Source organism: Varanus komodoensis, unplaced genomic scaffold, assembly GCF_004798865.1.
Source record: "Varanus komodoensis strain SLA01 unplaced genomic scaffold, ASM479886v1 scaffold38, whole genome shotgun sequence".
Classification (NCBI taxonomy): domain Eukaryota; kingdom Metazoa; phylum Chordata; class Lepidosauria; order Squamata; family Varanidae; genus Varanus; species Varanus komodoensis.
Window position 1 is genome coordinate 4,563,001 of NW_025335909.1, and position 16,183 is coordinate 4,579,183.

The 16,183-nt window shown below is 48.2% G+C and overlaps 1 protein-coding gene across 1 annotated transcript; it reads right to left on the reverse strand.

The window, feature by feature from the left end:
• Nucleotides 1-7,402: 7,402 nt before the first annotated feature.
• Nucleotides 7,403-13,230, reverse strand: RAN (RAN, member RAS oncogene family). Its single transcript, XM_044440868.1, has 7 exons — nucleotides 13,055-13,230; nucleotides 11,965-12,010; nucleotides 10,256-10,340; nucleotides 9,331-9,456; nucleotides 8,716-8,903; nucleotides 7,881-8,051; nucleotides 7,403-7,793 (listed from the first exon to the last, which is right to left on the reverse strand). The coding sequence occupies exons 2-7, from the start codon at nucleotides 12,001-12,003 to the stop codon at nucleotides 7,749-7,751; spliced, it is 654 nt and encodes a 217-aa protein (XP_044296803.1). The 5' UTR covers nucleotides 12,004-12,010; nucleotides 13,055-13,230; the 3' UTR covers nucleotides 7,403-7,748.
• Nucleotides 13,231-16,183: the final 2,953 nt, after the last annotated feature.

A 16,183-nucleotide genomic window follows, 5' to 3' on the forward strand; every position in this document is an offset into this window, starting at 1 on the left:
AATGCACATTCTTTCCCTTTTCTTGATGGATTGCCTTCCCTGGGTTGCATTTTGGATTGCAAACAAGATGGGACCTGGACTAGTCTTCTTGTATTTGGTAATAAAGCACTATACATAAAGATGGTGTTAAGTAAGTGAATTAGGATGGTGATGGTGGGGCTAGGAATAACTTAGTTCATTGTCTCATATATATTTCTGGGCTGGGTCCAGGTATTTAGCCACACCAGAGAGGAATATAAGTCCAGAACTGGAAGGGAGGAGGGTGGTAAAATTATATCGATATTACATTTTGCACTTGAATCAACTGGGTTCAGACAACACAATAAGCTACACTCAAGGGCTGAGTGCAGACTATTGGCTGCTTTTGAACTATGGGTTATTGAAACACAGGTTGTTGTGATGTCTGGACCCAGCTGCATGAATAAACCATGGTTGGTTGCTCACAAACAACCCGTGAACAGAACTCATAGTTTCGTCGCCCTGCTTTGTTATCTCAGCTGTGTCCAGACAGCAGTTGGGTGTTTGTGTTTTCTGAACCCAGTCCAATCCTGTTGTGTGAAGTACAGTCTAGTCTCGAAAACAGTTGCCTTAGCGGACGGCCAGTTCGGATGGCACAGCTGACTGCATGTTCCCTTTGACAAACGAAGCACGGGTGCTTACGGGGACCCCCTGACCTGGTAATCTGCTTGTTTGTGAATGCACAGGTGGGGCCAGCATGAGGTGGGGTGAAGAAAGATGCCTGCAATCAGGCCGTATTCCCCCCAGAGCCAACATCCATTCAGTGCTGTGGAATTCTGAACCCACTTTCCTAAAACTGCCCCCCTTTCTCTTCTCCCCTCTTTTTTCTTTTAAGCGTTGCTCATTCTCAGCCTCCAGTTTGCATAGCAAACTTCCCTGCATTTTGGCAAGTAGCAGGGAGGGGCTCGGATTCCAGGTGCCCCGAGGGGCTATTGATGGCCCGGATTCCCATTAATGGAGCATTTTTTCATGCCAATAACTTAATGGAAAGCCACTTTACATAAGAAATGGAGATCTTACTGTTTTGGTCAGGGTGCCAGCAAGTCTGCAAGACTGCTCTTTTCTGTGCCAGATGAATACCTTTTTTTATTCTCCTGGGCATTTTAACAGCCCTTTTGATAGTGCGTTTCCTAATTTATTCAGCTGCTGGCTCCAATTTGGTTTCATATGCTCAAATGATTTTATTTTTGCTGCTGGTTTTATCTCAGTTTTCTTCTGCACTGCTTTTATTCGTTATTTTAATGTTGATCTCTTATGTTTGCAAGGTATTACACACCGCTTGGAGAACTTCAATTACTGGGTGACTTAAAAGTACAACACATTAGTAGATAAATGAATGAAGGAAGGAAAGAAAGACGGAATGGATGGATGAATGAATAAAGGGTTTCACTTAACACCCAGCTGTTTTATAGGGGCAAGTAAACAAAAATAAAACCAAGTGCTAATTGTCTATATTGGATCCTCTTATGTATCCAGGTATTAACTTCTTGTCTTTGCCCAGATCTTCCTGCAGCTCTTCTAGCCAATTTTGACTCTTTGGGTTAGAATCTCTGATCTCTGCTATCTAGGATGTAGAGGATACAGCTATCCTTGTGGTAGGTCACTGATCTACTCCTTAAGCCGGTCTTCCACACCCAGGTATGTTGAACGTTAACTCTCATTCACCCAGCTAGAAGGACCACTTGCCAAGAATGCTAGGAGTTGTAATCCTAAATATCTGCAAGACACCAGGTTGGGGAGGATGGGCCCTCTGTTGGAGAACACAAGGGCATATGCCATGGGACCTGTCTGGACCCCTGGGACTAGCCTGCTCCTGGACACGAGGCGGAATTCTCCGCCGTGTCGACGATCCAGTCTGGTCAGCCTCGGTATGTAGCCTGAGCATGGTGCGCCATTTTGCCCTTTGATGCAGGTGGCGCAAATAACTTGGGGGCAACCTTGTCTGAGCCTGAAATCTGCCCTTTTTATGGAGCTCCCTGGCAAGGAGAGGGACTTGCCGTGCTTTTCCCTCCTTTTGGAAAAGGCCTGCTTTTTTGCAGATCTAGGGGCGTAGGAAGCCTGCCTAGGAAGAAGTGGTGCCAAAAGAGAACCGGAGTCCACTGGACGCCAAACAGCAACATACCAAGCGCTTGCAGACCACTAAGAGTGCAGCTTTGTACATGTTTGCTCAGAAGCTAAGCTCCATTGAGTTCATTTGGGCTTTTTTCTGGGTAGGTACGCATAGAATTACACCCTAAAGGTGCAACCCCCAAACCACACCCACCCTGCTCCACGCAGTTGGACTTCTGCACTCAGCGATCTCCACCGTGTCTCACACCCTGTTTTTCTCTAGATGGCCGTTTTCAGCCCTCTAGGCAAAGCGCTGGGGCAGGAAGGCCGGGAGAGCAGCCGCCACCATTTCTCTGGCTTGCCTCTTTTTCTCCCTCCACGCAAACAACCGTGAGATTGCTCCGTAAACCGACCTCTGGCAGAAGAGCTCCAATATCTCAAAATTCTACTTAAAGGCCACCTTGTTGTTCAGCTGTTCATTATTGACTTTTTATAATGTCATTTAATTAAGATTGCTGTTCTTCCTGATAGGTTACATTGCTTTTACGGAATGGCTCGTTAAAGCATTGTTTGTTCAAGGGGATTGCTCTGTTGACAGTACGGAATGCCGTTCTTGCATGGATTTGTAATTGCCAATCACCTTTAAAAGCCCCGTCTCATGACAAAGGTGCATTTCTTCTGAATAGTGGTCCTGCTATAGCTGCCATCATGAAATTATTGTTGTGATTGTCAATTTATACTGTGCTTTGTTGTCGCCTTTGCTATCTGCAAGCTGCTTTCGGCCTCTTTTTGAAGGGATAGAAATAGAAATAAAATCCGGATGGCAACATGCTTTTATTCTCACTTTCAGCTTGTGCTGCAGTGACAACTGACATTGATCACGAGAATCAAATGACAAAAGCCAGGACTGCAATTCCACTCGAGCTCCTAACTCTTATGGCTTTAAAAGCCCTTGCTGACATTTGTGGCAATACCTCAAAGGGGGGAATATTGTAGGACTCACTAGAATTCTCAGTGCCTGGGAGACAAATTTCAGAATAACTTATCTGTTGTGGCAAAACCAAGGGTGCACCCCTATACACTGAGGACCAGTGCGCTATAGCAGCTGAGAGCACGGGACTGGGACTCAGGCGGTCTGGGTTCTAGTCCCTGCAGAGCCATGGAGCCAACCGGGGGTCTTTGGGCCAGTCGCAGACTCTCAGCCTACCTCACAGGGTTGTTGTGTGGGTAAGATTGGGACTGCAGTCAGAGGGGAGGTTAAAAGGAGTTGGAGGGGCGTGTGCTTCACAACTGTAGGGATTAGTGCTCTGCCAGATCCAGCCACCCGTTTTCTTGAAAATGTTTGCCCCCAGCAAGAGGTAGCTGTTTTTCCGCCTCTTCAGCGTGGGTGGGGTGAACTTTTGAGTAGTACACACGGGCCCTAGAAATGGGTTCTTGCAAGCCCGTTAAACTGGGGCTCTGGCTTAGTAGTGCCACTGACCTTGCTGCACACCATCTGGACTGGACTGGACTGGACAGGACAGGAACACTCCGGTGTATGGGGTTAAGGGGAAAGATAAAAGATCCTTATTAGAAATGGTATTAAATAGTAAAAGCGAGGTGCTTTTTAATATGCATGATGCTGGGGCACAGATGAAAGTGCATTTATCTATGTTAAGCTAAGAGGCAGCCTCACTTGACCGGAATCGGCTTCTGCGCTTGCACGGATGGAAGCAGAGTGCCACCGTGTGGGCTTCCTGGCACTGTGGAAGACGTCCCTGGAGCGAATGGCTTTCCCGGGCTGCAGCCAAGCCTGTGGCAGATGCTTCCTTGGCACGGAGACGAGTCGCGCAGCAGCAGGCCTGCCAGGCGTCACCTGCCCTGGGGCGGGAAGGGCGCCGGAGAAGGTAGGGGAGGCCTGCTGTGTTTGCTCCCGTGGCAGGTGCAAGTTGGGAGGAGAGGAGGGAATCTTCATTCAAAAGCTACCCTTCCCATGGAGAAACTTGGCAGTTCACATACCGACCATTGTATCATGCAAGGAGCTGGTTGGGCTTAGCAGCAAGAGATCCCAGAAGGGAGTGAATGGGAAAGAGGAAACTTTTAGTCTCCTGATTTCCCAAAACCTGGCTGGCTCCACCCCCTTTCCTACTCACCAGGATTCCTTTGGTGGCTTCCCATCCGTTGTGCTTCCAACACACATCATTTGAAAGGACTGAAGTGTCTCTTGTAAGAGTTAAACTACGACAGGTTGGCCATGGGAATAAGCCCTGCCTTTGTGCCATTTGCTCACCGCTGGAATGGTGGGATGCAGCCACTGAAAGCACCCCCAACTATGGAGACGGAAAAAGGGTAGGTGCCCCTGAATTACACTGTCTGGCTTGCTGCACCTTAGGTGCAGTTTTGGGAAGGAAGCTGAATATCAACAGGGCGGGAGAGAACCAAGAGGCAGAGTACTAAATCAATGCGGGTGGAAGGCACGAGCTCTACAGAAAATCACCGTGGGAACTGGACACATACAGTGACCCCAGAATGCTAAGCCCCCGTTGGGTAGCAGGAGCACAAAATGGGGTGGGAACACAATCACACAGCCTGGGTCCTCTGTTGCGGGATTTCCATATTCCCTTTCCCTTATTCTTTAATGTCGGATCTCACCTGCACACATGAGAATCTCCTTCAGGGACTCCCTCATTCGCAGTGATCGAGGCTTGAGGGTCACACGCAGCACAATCCAGAGGAACCTCAGCTACTCCAGCCTTCAACCAGGACCATTTTCAAATAGCCTCGACGTAAACAGGTGGTGTCAGCGGGGGAGTGGCAAGAGGCACCCCACTCAGCGCATGGGGAACAGCGGGTTTGGCTTCGCTTTCCCCTTACTTGGAAGTGTACCTTCTGTGCAGAGGTTCCATTACACGCTTCCCTTTTCCAACATGTCTGCCCTGTGCAGGAAAAGAGCACAAACCAGCTTTCCCCAAGCCAGGTCTCCCAAGATGCATTGTAACCCCCACAATCCCTGGCTGCAACGGCAGTTTTAGTTCAACACCTCTCAAGGGCCCCACTTGGAGAATGTCGGCCCCCCGTCCCATTGTCCAGCCACCCTCACACGCTTCCCTTACACGCGGAGCAAGCCTTGCCTGAAAGGGGCGATTGCCCGGTCTGACTACTTGAGGGTTTCACGTCATGTATCAAATTCAGATCTCCATGAGTGGGTTGCAGGACCTTCTGCAGAAGGAGCAAGTCAATGGTTGCTATTGAAACCCAGCCCATTTGTAAGGCAAACCGGCTGCCCATGCAGCATTCCTGCAGTCCAAAGCAGCAGCAGCAAAGTGCTTGAGATGGCAACCACCAGTCACAACTAGCACAGGCCAGCCCAGATAGCAAACGGGCAGTTTCCCGAGAAACACGTGTCCCTTGCCTTCTGATTGTTGCTGGAAGAGGCATACCCAACTTTGTATGTCAGGCTAGGAAGAAAGGAGCAGGAAGTACAATGAGGAATACTAGCTGGGATGTTTTCCACCGGACGCCAAAATGTTTTTCAATGAGGGATAAGCTTTGAGGGGACTATAGACCACTTGCTCAGATTTAGTGGTAATTTATTATGTTCTTTTGTATTTCAATGTTTTTTATTGTGTTGTAAGCCGCCCCGAGGCTTCGGCAAGGGGCGGCATAGAAATGTAATAATAAAATAATAATAATGCCCAGAGCTTCATGCATACTCTAAGAAAACACCTCTCCATAATATTCCATGTATCCGAGGACTATAATGCACAAAAGCTTTTACACCAAGATATTTGTGTTAGTTTTTAAGGTGCCACCAACAGCTCCTGATATCTGGGGTGCATCTCTTCCCTTCTCATGCAGCGGGTTCTTATTCCTTCACCATCACTTCTTCTTCCAGAGGCCGGCTGAAAGATTCGTCTTAATTGGATGCATTAGTTCCAAGTGCTTAACATGGGCCTGCCATTTCTTCGATGCACATACAAAGCTCCCCTGGCAAGACGGAGGCTGAACAAGCTTGCTCTGGACCCTTCCTTCTTAGTCTTCCAAGTGCGTGAGATGGATGGGGCCTGGTTTAGGTAAAATTGTTCTGAGAGTAATGCATGAGGCCTGAACATTGTTCAACGAATGGAGTTCACTGGCTCAGAAGAATGTTCCCGATGTGGTACTTCCAAATGTGTTGGGCAGTGATTTCCCACAACCTTAATGACTGGGGACCAGGCCGGTGCAGCTGCCTCTGGGTGGGACCATGATTTTAAGCAAGACAACACCGCTGGGAGTTCGGGAGACTCCTGCTGAACAAGTCGCCTTTACAACACAGAAGTTATGGGGTGGACTGTGAGTAGATACCACCCTTTGCAGGGCTACTAGGCTTCAGCACGCAAGACCAGATGTTACCACGTATGAAATTCACGTATGACTAGTAACTTTAATACTTCAGACTGCTGAACATGCAGAGATGTTAAAATCCGATGGACACTGCAGCATCATATGAAGTTGTCCCATTTCACAGTAAGCAGTTTCCACTCCACTCTTACCAGAATTTCAGGAAATGGTTAAGTCTACAGGCCAGCTAGTCAAAATCTCAATGAAATGATGGCAATCTTAGTTATATGCCTTTGTTGCCTGAGCACAAAAGCGAAACTGAAAGTTATGTACTACAATGTGAATGTTTTCATTAATGAACCTTGGGCCAACCAACTTGGCAGCAGTCCCTGCAGGGGGTAGAAGTTTCTGTTGAGGTGGCGGCACACACAATTAGTTACCCCCACACACACTCACACACCCCCAACAGCAGCTCTGAGGCACAATGAGAATTTGCCTGTGGTGACCAGAAGTCACAGCAGGAGGCCAAAGAAATCCTTCTCCCTCAATTTTTAGAGACAGCACTTTGTGGTTGAGCATCACTTCTTATTTAACCCTATCTTTTAAAAGTTGGACAAGAGAATAAGGTTAACTGGAAGTATGAGCAGAGGAACAAGACATGTTTGGTCCCAAGCACTTCTAAAGAAAAGCCCCACTTCACCCAATAATTGGCCTTTGGTACAAGCCCAGAAAAACAACGTAGGCAGGAAAGGTGATGGTTCAAGATGTTATTGGAGACCCTTCAGCGTGTCTGCAACAGTTTACTAGAGTACGGCCGAAATGAGAACTCTGACCAAAGCTGCTAGGTGAACACGTGCCAGAGAATCCAGTCGCAGTATGCAACAGTTGGCTTAAGCCCAACTGTAGCTTTTCCAGAAATTCGAGTTAGCGGCAGCCAGCTGGGCATCTTTGCCTGCTAAGGGTTAAGAGGCGCTCGGCTTAGTACAGGCACGGCGGAGTCCAATAACCAGTCTTAAACGCACGAAGAGTCATTTGCTGGGATATTTGAAATACAACTTTATTATGCTCTAAACAAAAAGGAATGGGAATGACAGTAACAAACAAGATTTACCACTGAATACTGTGATGTGACTGCAGCAGTCAGAGTTGTAACTCAAATGGGGAGCAGGTTGCAGTCCAGAACAGCTAAATATGTACGTCCAAAACGAAGAATTTGTTGAACTGCCACATTCACTCCAAAGCCCATTCGCTCTTTCAGCATCCCAAAGATTAAAGCACATGTTCTGCTCAGCTAGAATAATAAAGTGGCAAACACGCTGCACCACTGGCATCACAGGACAGTTGCCTATAAAACTAGACTTCTGACGCTGGGCTTCACTCCCTCACAGATCATCGTCCTCATCTGGCAGTGCGGTGGTTTGAGCAATCTGCAAGGGAAAAAGCCCGGTAAGACTGGGGGAGCTACGGCAGGTGCGGGAGGCTATGCCAGGCACCCACTGAGCCCATATGGGTACCTGTAGATCTTGCTCGTACTGCGCTGCCAGCGCGGGATCCATGACGACCTCCGGTGGTGCGAGAGCAGGCATGGCAACGAATTCCAGGTTGGGATCTCCAATGAGCTTTCTGGCCAGCCAAAGGAAGGGCTTCTCGAAGTTGTAGTTACTCTTGGCGGAAATGTCATAGTACTGAAAAAAAAAAGGCGGAACATTTAGAAACCCTCGGGAATGTTCTTGATGGATTTGTGCCAGGCCGCTGCAGCAGAAAGGGGGAACGCCGCGGCATCTTCTCATGGCACAAGGTTCTCCAGATCAGAGCCCATTTCAGACACATCAAGCACTATCCTCACTGGGCAGATTAATCGCATAACAGGTGGCAAATTAGCAATGGCAGGTAGTTGTGCTAAATGGTGAATATTGCTGTGGTTCTCTTGTGTGCATATGAGTGTTGCACAAATATTTCAAACTGTTCATAATCTTTTGAACTTTTAAAATTTCTCAGAACCTGTATGGTATACTGTGTGTCTGTTAAGCTCTATGCCAACTGAGAAGTACCTCATACACAGAACCACCTTTACTGCCATTAAGTATTTATGTATTTAGATCAGAAAAAAAATTAATTTAGGAAACATTAACAAATCCAGTTAAATTTGGTTGACCACCACTTTCCTCCAATTTGATTTATTGGAACCCATTAAGAAATAAAATTTCCATTCACAGAACAGAAATGTGCTATATGGATAAATATGGGTCTAGATGCCAGAATTACAGCCATAAGTAATTCTGCCCAAATAGCTGATTCCTACTTTCCTAGTCTTTTAAAGTAATGTTCTTCCACTAAAGGAAATCTTACCTGCAGATTCTTCTTCCGGTGAAAGACAATAGACTTTGCTTTGACTTTCCTGTCCTTGATATCCACTTTGTTGCCACACAAAACTATGGGGATGTTCTCACACACTCGTACCAGATCTCTATGCCAGTTGGGTACGTTCTTGTAGGTAACTCTTGATGTTACATCGAACATTATGATGGCACACTGAGCTAAAAGTTGAATCAAGGTGTGGTATTAATCGCAAATACAGCACATGAAACAAACAACTGTCAAAATTCAAATTCTCATGCTGTAAGATAGCGACACCAACCTTTATCCATTACCTTAGAAGCAATGTCCTGACTTTGGCACAGCTGTACTTTCATGATGAAAGAACAATGTTTCAAACTATACAGCATGTCTAAGCCGCAATAACTTTGCTTAAGCAACCTGAGTCTGCTGCGGCAGGCAACTGCAGACCACTTCAATACGCCATCGTAACGGCGATCTAGCCTGTGTCCCTGGCAGCCGCCTTCCAAAGACTAAAGGCACCCGACCCATCCTTAGGAACATGAGGTTTCAAGCCCTCAAGCTTTCAAGTGGCAGTATCCACTCGCTTTATGCAGCTGATCAGCCACAACCCATGTTCAGCATTACCTTGGATGTAATAGCCATCTCGCAGACCTCCGAACTTCTCCTGTCCAGCAGTGTCCCATACGTTAAATTTGATAGGACCTCTGTTAGTGTGGAACACCAGAGGGTGGACTTCAACACCCAGAGTAGCTGCAATTGCATAGAATCACAGTTGATATACTACATATGAAGGCTTACAAGGCACAGCCTGCAGGCCAAAGTTATTTCAACAGGGATATCGGCAAATGTGACAATATATTCACACAAGAATGACATTTGTTTATTTAAAAAGGACTGAATTTGAGGAACAACTTGCCCATATATTAGGGACTGGTTTCCATCTTGTCCCCAAGACTAAAGCACATGTGATGCTGTATCCTCTTAAGGCTCCCCTACAAGATGGTCATTTCCTCCTCAGAGTTTGGCTTTTCTCCTGCTATTTTTTCTCCCAATACTGAACAATTACCGGATGAAAAAAGACCCAGTTCAGTTTCATATCCCCTGCAAGCTTACAGCACAGTATTATACAAGATTCAAAGCTCTACATTCTCATTTACCAGAAAGCAAACCCGCTGCACCATGCAGTTTGGGAGGCACAAAATGTGGTATATTTTGAAAGTACTTGATCTTTCAAGCTTAATCTGGCTTGTTATAAATTACAATCAATCAGTTGTTGCTTTGCCTTGTAATTTCTTGTACTGTTTTGTAATGTTATTGTACATAAGTTGTAAATGATAACATATTTAATTTTCAATATTCGTATATGAACCACTTAGAGGTTTGATTAGAAGCAAGATGCTAGCATAACATGCTGTAAAACAATAAATGGATTTACAACAGCCTAAGAATCTGTTTGAAAGGCAGGGTAAAAACACCTGTAAGATAGTAATTATTTTACATATCACCAGCACCCAACACCTTAATAGAGAATTGTAAACAGTCAACATACCTACATATTTCTTCTCAAATTCACCAGTCAAATGGCGTTTTACGAATGTTGTTTTACCAGTACCACCATCACCAACCAAAACAAGCTGTTGGAAGACAAGTTTCAGTCACACAGAGCAGTGCAACCCGTGCTTGAATGGGCTTGGGAAAGCATGCTCAAATCTACTTGAACCACATGGATCATCTTCATGGATCACAGCTGGAACCCTCCCCAGTGGCCCTCCAGAAGCTACAGCACAACTTCAGATTAGTGGCAGATGGCTGCAGCGTAACATGCTCAGCATAAACCGAACACTGGTCTACTGTGTTAAAAACATGTAGCTCTTTAAGATGGCGTGGGGAGGGGGGATCCACCACGTTGACAAGGGTTTCCTGCTTTGTACATGGGTGAGGATGATATTTCATCTGAAAGAGGCAGATTTCTTCAAAAGTTGAAGTAGGGGTTTGGGGGGAAAATGCCCTGATTAGATGCTGTCTTTCAGTCGCTTAATTCTGAGGAAATGATCCATGGATTGCAATTTGCTTACTGTTTCTGCTTCATAGCCGAGCTATATTCAGATGGGCCAATATAGTAACAGGAATTACCTTTCTCTACTAACATCTACTTTTCTGTAAGTAAATCTGTAAATAAAGCTCTTTGGTAATTTAACACTCATTTCCTGCTCCCAAGTTTTAAAACTGTAGTGATCCATATCTAGTAATTCACAGCATAACTAATAAACTCTAGTGGCAAGCTTCATTAATTAATCTAATTACAAGGCAAACAAAGAAATCATTTGCATTTGTACATGTAAAAGTATAGTGCCCACTGGTAGTTTTACTTTATCTGAGAACTTACATTTTAGCTACTGAAGCTTACTCACAAGTGATTGCAAATTAAAACAGAAAATTCACATTCACTTCCTTATGCAAAATTAACAGGAACTTGTGCAAGTTAAAATTAATTTACACATTGGTAAAATCTCAACACAAGTACATTTCTACTGTAGGCTACCTCACGCAGTAGAAGAACTACCTCACTGTTAGTACTAACTGTCTGCATTCTCTTTGCATTATCCATCTTGTGAGGGCAGCACAGTATTCAAAAGCAGGATAAAATTCTTTAAAATACATGTTTCCCAACAGTGAAATATGAGAACGGGGACAAATGAGTATGCCCATGACTTTCAGGCTCATATTTATACTTACTTGTTCTTACATGGCAAGCTGATTAATGTCACTCACTAATATTTATCCACTGCCTTAACAAAAGGGCACCAAGCCCACAAGCGAGTACTCTTGGATAAATTATGCCCCTCTAACCTGTGGAACACAGCGGGGCAAAGGAAAAGATCATATCCTACCTGCACTTAGACGGGAGTTAAATCCCACCCAACACAGGAGGTTCCTTTCAAGCAACTAAGCCAAGGTCTGAACAGCATGTCTTCAATCCTAAGCAAACCCACCAGGAATTAAAATCCCAGCAAAATAGGATTTTCTGCACAAGCGCTCAAAGAGCAGGGTAGCTCAATTTGAAACAGAAATTTACATGCCTGTGGACTTCGCAGATTACCAAAAGGAAAAGAGGGAGGAGGGACTTGAGCCTAAGCCCATTGCATCAGCATCCCACAACCAATTTTTGCGCCGATTTAAAGCAATGAGAAGTTAAAAGTTGGAGGCTAGGAGGAGGGATCCACGTGTCAAGAGCGGACCTCCAGGGCCCTGCCTTACCTTGAACTGCACTTGGGGCTCTCCTTGCGGGGCGGCCATGCTGCGTCTGAAGAGGAGAGAAAGAGAGGCGTAACTGCGGGGAAGTTGCTCTTCATCGGCAAAAGGCGCGTGGCTCGCACTTCATCCGGGTCAGGAAGGAAGCAGTAAATGGCGGCCGAAGGATGCCTCCCCGGCCGCCCTTCCCCGCCTGCATCCCGACAACCCCCGCCCCGAGAATGGCTCAGCAGAATTGGGGGAGAACGGGCGCTCACACGACGGGCAGGGCCACGAGGCCGCCGAGGCAGCCAAGATCAACCCAGGAAGAAGGGGGACGGAGTCGCGGGGCGATCCTGCGGCTGCCTAGGCAGAAAAAGCACGCGAGGCCCGCAGCTCCCCGCGCCTCCCAATTACTTCTGCCTGAACACGTGTCCGACTGCACCCCAGGGCCGCTCTCCCGGGGCACTTTCCGGGGGGCTTCCCCGCACACCGCGGGGCCGACTTCGGGGAAAGCGTGCCTAGATCGCGCCCCGGAACACCCGCGCCCCGGCCCCCTCCCGATCCATCCTCCCGCCCAGCGGGAGGGCGCCGAGTCCGCTCTGGCGACGGAGGATCCCCCGGCCGGTCGCCTCTTTCGGCGCCCGGGGCTCCGATTCCGGCGAACCACCCGGAACGCTTCGCCGGACGGGCGGGATGCCCCCCGTCGCGGCTGCGGCCCGCGCCCCCAAACTGCCCCCCACTTACTAGGCAGGGGGGACGCATACTAAGTCGGAGCCGCCCCGTCCCGCCGCCGCCGCCCCAGGGCCGGCCACCTCGCGCGCGGCCGCCTAACCGTCTCCCAACCGCCGTTCCAAAGAAGGCCGCGCCGCGCCGGGCCGGGCCCCCCCCCCCCCCCCCCACGCGCGCCTCGCGGCCTGGAGGGAAGGGAAGGGCCCCGCTCCGAGGCGCTCCCGCGCGCCACGCCGGAGAGGAGCCGAGGCCCTGCGCGGCCGCCCGGGAGGGCCTGCCCCGCGCCGGCGCTCCCTTCCCGCCACCTTTGTGCGCGATCCCCCGCCGCACGCACGCACGCACGCACGCGGGGCGCCCGGCCTCGCCTCGCCCCGCGCCCGGCTACCTTCCGGATGCGTCTGCGCTCGGCTCGTGCGGTCCGATCGGCCCCTCCTCGCGCGCTCGGGCTCTCCCCACCTCCTCGCCTCTCACAGCGCGGGCTGGGCGGGCTGGGCTGGGAAGATGGCGGAAGCGCGGCCGTTCAAATAGCCGTAAAAGAAGGGACGGGGGGAGGCGGGCGGACTTATGACGTCAGGGCGACCGCGCGAGCAGCTGGCGCGCACGCGCACGCGCGGCTGGGCGGGGCGCGGCGGCGAGCGGAGGCGGCCCGATTGGGCTGCTGGGGGCAGCGGGAGCGCGTGGCGGGGGCCGGGGGGAGGGGCTCGCCGCGGCCGCCCGCCGCGCGCTGGAGCGCGCGCACAGAGCCGAGCAGGCAGTGGAGCGAGCGCAGGAGCGCAGGCTCGAGGTCACATGACGGTGGAGGGGAGCGCGCGGCCGGCGGGGAAGAGAAGGGGCGCGCCCGTCCGCGCGAGGCAGGGCCGTGCGCGCATGCGCCTCCTATGCAGAACGGGTGGAAGCGGCGCGCGCGCCTCGCCGCCGCCAGCGGCCGCTCTGGCCCACTCTCTGTGGTGCGGCGGCCTCCTCGAGGGGGGCTCTGGCGGGAAAACGCGCCCGCCCGCCCGCCCGGGCGGCCTCCGGGAGGCCCCTTCCCCAACCTGGCGCCGTCTCTCGTGAGTCGGACTGCAACTCCCATCGTGGCCCTGCCGGCTGCGGGTGATGGGCGGGCGATCAAACCTCTCCATAGCTGGAGCATCCTTTTGGGAGGACCTTGCCTCTACACAGCCAATCTTTTGTTTGTTTGTTTAAGGCTTTTATATACCTCCCATCTCTAAAATGTCCCAGGGTTATATGATTTTGCTTCTCTGCCGTCCAGGAGATGAAGCTTTTGGGGCAGTTCACAACAATTCACGACATCACAAATAGAAAACAGATATTAAAATGGTTCATTATAATTTGTTTAGATTAGAAAATGTAATGGATTTGTGTTCTGATTTGCCTTCATTTGCTTCTCGGCGCAATCCTATTTAAATGCTTAATTGAGTGGAGCTTAATCCCAAGAAAGGGGGTGTAGCATTGCAGCCAGAATCCTACTTTTATGTTCATGAGTCATTTTGCCAAATCCCACTGAGCTCCATGGGACTGCAGTGCAATTTGTGAACTTTACTGCCCGAATAACAACCTTGTAAACTTTATAAAGCTCTGTATTTAAGATAACTTGCTCACTGTCTGGAGTTTGTAAAGTTTTTGGCCTTTCCTTGAATCCCTCATATTTGTTTAATGGTTGCTACACAAGATCATATACATCCTGGCATTGGACTACAAGGTAGGACCATTCCCAGAGACAAACCAAGAACATAATCTATGTTTGCAGCATGCTTCCTGCACTTAATAGTATATGTCTAGATAATCCATAACAACTGATTTATTTCACTTTTGTTCAGTCAGTGTTTAATATGTAGTTGTTTTGAAGGCTCCAAGCCTACAAATACCTTTTCAAAAAAGTGCAGGTGCCTGCCAGACCTGATGTTGCTATTTTAAAGATGCAAGCTTCCTCAACCTGCTGCCCTATGTCTCTTTTGGGCCACAATTCCCAGCATTCCTTGATCGGTGGCCTTTCCTGCTGGAGCTGATGGGAGTTGACGTCCAAAGGATCTGGATGTTACCAGGTTGGGGAAAGCAGATGTTGTCTGGCTTGAAGAATCCTTGCTGCCTCTAACAAAATACATCTCTGAAGCATCCGTTATCTTTTGCAACCTTTAAGTATATCACAGTAAAGGACACATAGATGCATTCTTCTGCTGTGGTGATCTTCCATGTAAATATTTTGCAGCCTAAAGTACAGACCATATGCAACTTATCTGAGGCTACCGTGAAGAGTGTCTGGACACTTCAACAGAGGAATGTGTGGCAGCCAGGCTGCTGAAAGGTGTGTAAGATCAGAACCGTATTATACCTGTCCTGAAGATAATTGCCAGAGTCTTTCCAGACTCAGTTCAAGCTGATAGTATTAACCTTTAAGCCTTAACAAGCTGCCTACGATAGGGCCCTAGATGGCCTTTAAAAGGGGTGCAGGTAGGTGGTTTTTCCATTAAGATTTTTTAAATATGTAGCTTTTACCGTTCTTACTGTTTTCCATATTTTTGGGTTTGGTTACATAGTTTTGTTGTTTTTAAATGATCATTTCCTGCCTTGTTTATTCTATATCTGCCAAACAACAACTATTGTGTTGTCTCCTTTGTCCTGTTTCTAACACTGAAAGGAGGACATAGATTCCCCTTAAAATTGTGTCCAAGGATCCTTTATTTAAATGGTTCTGAGCTGACTTTCTAGGGTAGCCAGAATTGTACTGACCGCAACTGAACTTTGAGATATGCAGGCCTTTTCTGCCATTATGGTATGGCCTTGTGGAAACATTATTTAATTTCTTGGATTTGTTATGTTGTAGCATTCTCATGGATTCAGCTTCAATAACAAATTTGATGTGGGTTATATTTCAGGTTATGTAAATACAAGATAAATGTGCCTTTCAGCTCCTGGGAATTCTTCAGTTAACCTCTAGGGGTCAGGGAGGATGTTCAGGTGACGCTTCATACTCTGTCTCTACAGATTTACTGAATGCTGTAATAGCAGATCTATGTAATATCAAGCTTTCGTTACCCTCTCTCTGCATTTCAGCCTTTGTCTTTCTGAGCTGCAAGTCTTCAGTCCCCCAAAACCTGGTCTGAGAAAAGTGCAAAACTCTCCTTATCCTGTAGCACAATTTATTTGATTTCATTCAATAGGTTCTACTTCTTCTAGGGCATTTTTCAGGTTTTAACTTAGTTAAAAGGTGTAGAAGGCTTGCCAATTCAATCCTGAAAACCCCAAAGCAAAGTCCATCAACTGTTCTGGTTCACTGGGGGCTTCCTGAGAGATCTCTGAGCTCTCACATATTTTGTTGTTCCTGCAGCAAATACAGCAGTTCCTCGTGTCTTCTTATCACAGCCCACTGGTTCAGCAATTCCGATGCTGCAGACACTGTGAAGAAGAAGAAAGCAATGTGGCATGCTGCTTGACCTCCCAGGGTCACTGCTTTTGAAGATGCATTTAGAAAGCTGGCCTGGATTCCGCTTCTTTGCTGAGGGAGCTGTCCTAA